This window comes from Mastomys coucha, unplaced genomic scaffold (genome assembly GCF_008632895.1).
Source record: "Mastomys coucha isolate ucsf_1 unplaced genomic scaffold, UCSF_Mcou_1 pScaffold22, whole genome shotgun sequence".
In the NCBI taxonomy this organism is placed as follows: domain Eukaryota; kingdom Metazoa; phylum Chordata; class Mammalia; order Rodentia; family Muridae; genus Mastomys; species Mastomys coucha.
Genome location: NW_022196905.1, coordinates 116,661,614 through 116,668,278, shown reverse-complemented (window position 1 = coordinate 116,668,278; position 6,665 = coordinate 116,661,614). Strand labels below are relative to the sequence as shown.

The window sequence follows — 6,665 nt, the reverse complement described above, 5'->3', positions numbered from 1 at the left end:
CTCTCTCTCTCTCTCTCTCTCTCTCATATCTGTCTCTCTCTGTCTCTCCCTCTCCCTCTCTCTCCCTCCCCACCCCCACCCACCCATATTGTTATGAGTGATACCAGCCATTGGATTCAGGCCCTGATGAATCCAGCAGAAATCCAGGTCAACTTGATTAAATGTATAGAAGCTGTCCCAAGTCACGTTCTGGGGCTCTCACTGCACATGAATTTTGGGGACACCCTGATTAGCAACAATCATGGGATGAAGCCATTCACTGTAAGAAGAGATTGCCTAGCAAGGCGTCTCTGCTAGAAACATCTCTGCTTTCAGCTAGAACTTGGAGAGAGCTGTGGCTCTGGGTGGAGGGGAGAGAGGGGCGGGTAAGTATTTGAGGATGGTTACAGTCCTCAGATCAGTTCTAAGTGACTCCAGTATAACCCAGTATGTGGCAGGGCTATAAAGTGCTTTGGCCTAGGTGGATGACTTCATCAGATGACCCTCTGCAAGGTGCTTCTGTGATTGGGCAACGTGCAGCCCAACCTTCATTGACTACATTAAGCCACGCCCCCTTGGCCTGATTCCATTCTCTTCTGGCTGTCCTCACCTTATCTTGGTATAAAAAACCAACTATCCATTTGCATGGGGATGATGGGGCTGCAATAGGCTTAATTATGGGACTAATGGGAATTTGGGGGCTACACAGCTGTGGAGCTGAAAAGCATGATAGTCAATGTTTTCTTGTTTTAAAGTGTCTTTCCCTTTTTTCCTTTCCCTGTCTTCCTTTCTTTCCCTCCCTGCTCCCTCCTTCTTTCCTTCCTTCCCTTTCTGTCTTTATTCCACCCCACTCCCACCCTCCACCCCCTACTCCCTCACTTTTGGATACAGTCTTGCTCTACAGCCCAGGCTCTATGGAGCTCGGTCTGGTCTTAATCTTGTGGCAGTGTTGGCTCAGCCTTCCCATTGTCAGAATTATTGACATGAACTAACATATTGGCCAAGTGTTTGATTTTTTTTTTTCTTCCTTAACAGCCGAGTAGAGATCAGTTGTATTATTCTGACATCAAGCTCTAAGCATGAGAGGGAAGAAAGTCCTAACTTCAGAGTGCGCTTCCCAAATGGATGTCAGTTCTAAATTAGGAGTACATTGTCCGAACAGATGTTGCTTGGCTTCGAGGACAGTTGTGGAGTTGGGTCACAGTCCCTGCACAGTCCATTATGAAGCTGATGTTCTCGGGGACACAGTAAAAAGAGGAGGAGGTGTGATCTACGTCCAGGCTGAAGCGTGTAAAGCCCTAGGAGGGCCTAGAAGTGTCCCATAGACTAGAGTTCATATTGTTATTATTTCAGACACCTTGGGGTGAGAACAGTTTGTTTCCTGAGAGTTCAGGGTGTGGAGGATGGGCAGAGCCTTTTCTTTCTGTTTGGGACTTAGGGTTCTCCTCCCTGGAGCCCACCTGCTTTTAAATCTGCTCTTTTCTGGTGTTGCAATTTGCAAGACAGTGAGAGGTGTACAATCTGGATTTGGTTTTTTTTTTCCCCCTTTGTCTCTGTCTCCCCTCCCCCATCTCTCTGTCTCTCTCTGTATCTTTCCCTTCCCCATCTCTCTGTATCTCTGTGTGTGTGTGTGTGTGTGTCTGTCTGTGTGTGTGTGTGCGTGTATGTGCGTGTGTGTATGTATGTGTATGTATGTGTGTGTGTGTCTGTGTATGTATGTGTGTGTGTGTCTGTGTGTGTATGTATGTGTGTGTGTGTCTCTGTGTGTGTGTGTGTGTATGTGTGTGTGTGTCTGTGTGTGTGTGTATGTGTGTGTGTGTCTGTGTGTGTGTGTGTCTGTGTGTGTGTGTGTGTGTGTTGCTTAGAGTTGGGGCCCCAGGACCTTGGGCTTGTTGTTTGTGTGGTGTCACAGAGTCTCCTCCAGCTTTGATGACTTGGTAAAACCATCACCTTCTTGCCTACTTCAAAGGAGCCCTTTCAGAGGAGCTAAAAGGCAGGAAGTGAGCAGCCACGGGGCTGGCTTCCAGTGTGTCCCCTGCCTGGTGTCACCTCAAGAGGATGAGGGAGGGCAGAGGCTGGGGAAGAACTCAGTGTCAGGTATCAAGCAGCCAGAGGATTTAAGATTCACCTTACTTTGTAGAGACCTCTTTCCCACATGTTTCCGTTTTACACGGATTGGAATTTAGAGTTAGGACTGTTTTATGGGGAGGACCGAAATGCAGTCCACTACCGATGAAGGTGGTTTTTGTTTTTTGTCTTTCAGGTACAGATGGAATGGAGGGAGGGACTCAGAGACCCAAATAATCTGTCACCTGGTGTTCCCCAGAGCGGTAGCTCGGGCCTTGTTACACCCACTTCATGAATCTCATTGTTGGAGCTGCAATCCTAACCCCAGGCATTGCCTTATTAGTGCTGGTATTTTTAGTCACCACATAGACAGGACTTGCTGCGATTAACACCCCTACCCTGGGCTGGGCAGTGGTGGCGCACGCCTTTAATCCCAGCGCTTGGGAGGCAGAGGCAGGAGGATTAGGCCAGCCTGGTCTACAGAGTGAGCTCCGGGACAGCCAGAGCTACACAGAGAAACCCTGTCTCAAAAAACAAACAAACAAACAAACAAACAAACAAAAACAAAAAACAAAAACAAAAAAAACACCCCACCATGGGGAGCAATAGAGGCCAAATTTCTGGTTAACAAATTAAATTCATTGAGAGAAGCCGGCATGAGGGAGGTGAGGTTCCTTTGGGAGGTCATGGTGCAAGTTCCAGCAGCAAGAGCCTGGTGGGGGCCAGGAAGCCTGCTCTGGGCTTGCAAGAGGGGGCAGGGGCACTGTGGACACAGGGCATTCATCCTGTTTGTGTGCTCAACAGTCTCAGAGAATGTGTAAATTCAGGCAGAGCCTAAGGAATCCTGTGACATCATTCCCTCCGAAACATTTTTTTTTTTCTGAGACAAAAATCTCCCATTAAGCTACGCCTCCCCTAAATTTCGTCTTTACAAATGAAAATATGTCCCAGAAAGACAAGGGCCATTGTGCCCCCTAGTGGCCATTGAATGCTATACACAGACAGGAACTTGGCATTGTTTAGAGGTCTGGGATACAAGGACACCTTGGGAAAGCTTTAAAACTAATGTGTTTAATTAAAAAATAAAAAGGAGCTGGGCGTGGTAGCGCATGCCTTTAATTCCAGAACTTGAGGGGCAAAAGCAAGTGGATCTCTGTGAGTTTAAGACTTGTCTACCCTCACGCCTTTAATCCCAGCACTCCCAGGAGGCAGAGAGAGTTCCAGGACAACCAGAAACCTTGTCTTGGAAAACCAAAAAGGCTGGTGGCACACGCCTCTAATCCCAGCACTCGGGAGGCAGAGGCAGGCAGATTTCTGAGTTCGAGGCCAGCCTGGTTTATAGAGTGAGTTCCAGGGCAGCCAGAGCTATATACAGAGAAACCCTGTCTTGGAAAACCAAAAAAAGAAAGAAAGAAAGAAAGAAAATAATAATAATAATTTTAAAAAGGTATACAGAAGCAAGTAGATTTCTGAGTTCAAGGCCTGCCAGAGCTACATAATCTTGTCTTTAAGTAAGAAAGCAGTTTTATTAATACCTTATTTTTTTGAGATTTTTCTTTTATTTTTCCTTTCTTTTTTTTAATGTATGGTTGGTTGTTTGTTGATAAAGGATCTCACCAAGTAATTCTGGCTGGAACTTATTATTTAGACCCGGCTGGCCTTGAACTCCCTGCCTCTGCCTCCCACATGGAGAAAGTGAGGCTTGCCCTCTCAGAAAATCAGTCAGCCAAATGGTGACGAAGAAAATAGGATAGTAAATTGAGTAGATTAGAAGTGGATTGGATTCCTGTCTGCTCATACAGATCAGAGAAAATGTCTTGAAATAATCCTTAGGACCATCAGGATGGCTCACGAGGAAAAGCCTTGGTGGAAGAACCTGAGTTGTGAAGGTGGGGGGAAAGAGTACTAACAGTGCAGGGATGTCCTCTGAACGGCACAAGCACGCCGCGGCGTCACCACATACCAGCATGCCCACCCCTGTGCCAGTGAATGTGTACATGCACATGCAAACACAAAATAACATTTAAAAAAAAAAGGTAAAATAATCATTACCTGTGTTTATCTTTGAGCACTTCTGCTGTTCCCATTAAATGTCACTTTATGATTGGCAGTGTTCTTAAGTGTCATCCAAAGAATGCCTTCAGCTGACCATCTGGCTAAACGTTGGCAGAAAAAAAAAAAATCAGTCCTGTTACGTGTACCAGGTTGAGATGCCAACATACCACAAGGTGTTTGTTGCTTTGTGAGCAATGTGCAGGTTCCTAAAGGGTGAGCTGGAATCTTCCCAGAGTCTGGCTTTTTGCATGGTTGACTTTAGAACCTCATTCCTGTGTAAGAAGTTCTCCACTGAATCGTCTCTCGTTTACATTTGGGGGTACCGTGGCTTAGGAAGGTGTAAAAGCTTGGGGATGATACCCCCGGGGAAGGACAAACTCTGCTGTCTCCAAAGCAGACTTTACACCCATGAACTTCTACGCTCATGGCTGTGTCTACAGGGCCCCAAGAAGACAAGCCAGAAACTTGTGTTTAAGGCCTCAGACTTATCAATCACCCCCGCTGAATCTTGTCCGTGAATCTTTCAATGTAAAAAAGCCTTTTTCCTCTTTTCCTCCCCTATTCTCCGTCTTTAGGTTTGTTTGGTTTTTTGTTTTGTTTTTATTTTTTTTTTTTCGAGACAGGGTTTCTCGGTGTAGCCCTGGAACTCACTCTGTAGACCAGGCTGGCCTCCAACTCAGATATCCGCCTGCCTCTGCCTCCCAAGTGCTGGGATTAAAGGCGTGCACAACCACCGCCCGGCTTGTTTTTTTTTTTTTTTATGGTAGGGTCTCCTGTAGCCAAGGCGGGTCTCATACTCACTGTGTAGCAAGTGCTAGGATTACAGGCGTGTACCAACATGCCTGGTTGGATTTTTATTTGTTTCTTTGAGAACATCGGTGTACTTACAGACTTCAGAGATTCTAAGCTGCTCATATACCTACCCGCTTCCCAGTTTACTTGGTTAAAAGTGAAAATAGGCTGGAGACAAGTTTCTGCACTTAAGAATGTTTGGGGGGATGTTTGCGGGGCTTGATGTGGTGGCAAAGCGCGTCTTTATCCCCAGTAATCCGGAGACAGAGGCAGGCAGATCTTTGAGTTCATCATAATCTACAGAGTGAGTTCCAGATCAAGGCTACACAGAGAATCCCTATCTTTAAAAGAATAAAGTAAAGCCGGGCAGTGGTGGCGCACACCTTTAATCCCAGTATTTGGGTGGCAGAGGCAGGCAGATTTCTGAGTTCGAGGCCAGCCTGGTCTACAGAGTGTGTTCCAGGACAGCCAGAGCTATACAGAGAAACCCTGTCTCGAAAAACCAAAAATAAAAAATAAAAATAAGATAAAGTAAAATATTTGCTGTTAAAGCATGAGACCTCAGCATCACGTCGTAAAGCTGGCCGTGGTTCTGCGCATGCCTGTAATCCCGGCACTCCAGTGGGCGGGGACGGGTGGTTCTGTAGGGTTTGCTTAGCCTCAAAGCCACAAGCCGTGTGTTTTGCGTTAAGAGATTCCGTCCCGAAGGACTGAGGTGGAGAGAGGTAGTAGAGGTTACCCAGTGCCCTTCTCTGACTTCCGAATTCTCTGAGGACAGCATAAAGGCACATATACGTGAGCATACGCTACAGATACAAAGTGTGTGAGAGTCGGTGACATTCTGGACAAGTGTTTGGTGCCATAGTGATACATGATGGTACGTGCCTGGTAAATCCAGGGCAATATGGTACGTGCCTGGATCTCTGTAGGTTCTAGGCAAGCCTGAGCTACAAAGTGAAATCAAGTCTCAAAACATTTTTGGGAAGAGGGATGGATGTTGCGTATTGTGCGTCAGTAGGGATCTTAGGTGACTTGGTGGGGTTTATTTGTTTTTGTTTTTGTTTGTTTTTGGAGAGCTTGCAATTCTTCAAGGGGTTAATTTGGCCTCCTTTAGCACCCTCCGTTAATATAGATCCTCTGTTTGGCCACAGAATGTACTGAAGGAACACGTGGATGACGACCCCAGCCTGGCCATCACCGGAGTCCCCGTGGTCAGTTGGCCAAAGAAAACTCCAAAGGTAAGACCCAGCTTGCTCACGGTGCAGTGCCACTTCCCAGCTGGCCTCTACCCATCCTTTAGGGTGGGTGTCCCCCAGGATGGGAGCTGTTCCACCCCGGTTCCTGGAGAGGGCAGCCCACGTAGAGTGACTGGTTTGAAGGAAATGTTCCACTGCAAATGCTCTCCTTTTTTAAAGAGGCTCGGTTTACCGGCTCTGTAAACTGCAAGCGGTGGCCCCGGGTGGCTGCCACCTGGTCTCAAATTTCCTGTCTCAGTTGGCTCCCTCCTTTCCCCTTTCCCTCCCTATCAGAGTAACTTCTTATTCACAAAGCTAATCAGTGTTTAATATAAAAAATATCTAAACTGGGGCTCGGGAGATGGGTTAGGAGGTAAAGGGCTTACCGGACTGGCGGGGCGATCTCTAGCCACCATGCTTGGCTTCACGTATCTTGCATCCACCTGCACTTGGCTTCGGTGTTTAGACACACAAGTCATATACATTTCCTCGTTTGTTTTAGACCAGCACCTGGAATGATTCTGAAGCCTTAGGGTG

At 46.9% G+C, this 6,665-nt stretch overlaps 1 protein-coding gene across 1 annotated transcript in view; it reads left to right on the top strand.

Annotated features, from left to right (window-relative positions):
- Kdm2b (lysine demethylase 2B) overlaps positions 1 to 6,665 on the top strand; it is a gene marked incomplete at its 3' end in the record, with an annotated part of 122,945 nt that overhangs the window by 63,042 nt on the left and 53,238 nt on the right. The window contains exon 12 of the mRNA XM_031391148.1: positions 6,045 to 6,131. Within this exon, the coding sequence (XP_031247008.1) occupies positions 6,045 to 6,131 (87 nt within the window). The remainder of the gene's footprint in view (positions 1 to 6,044; positions 6,132 to 6,665) is intronic.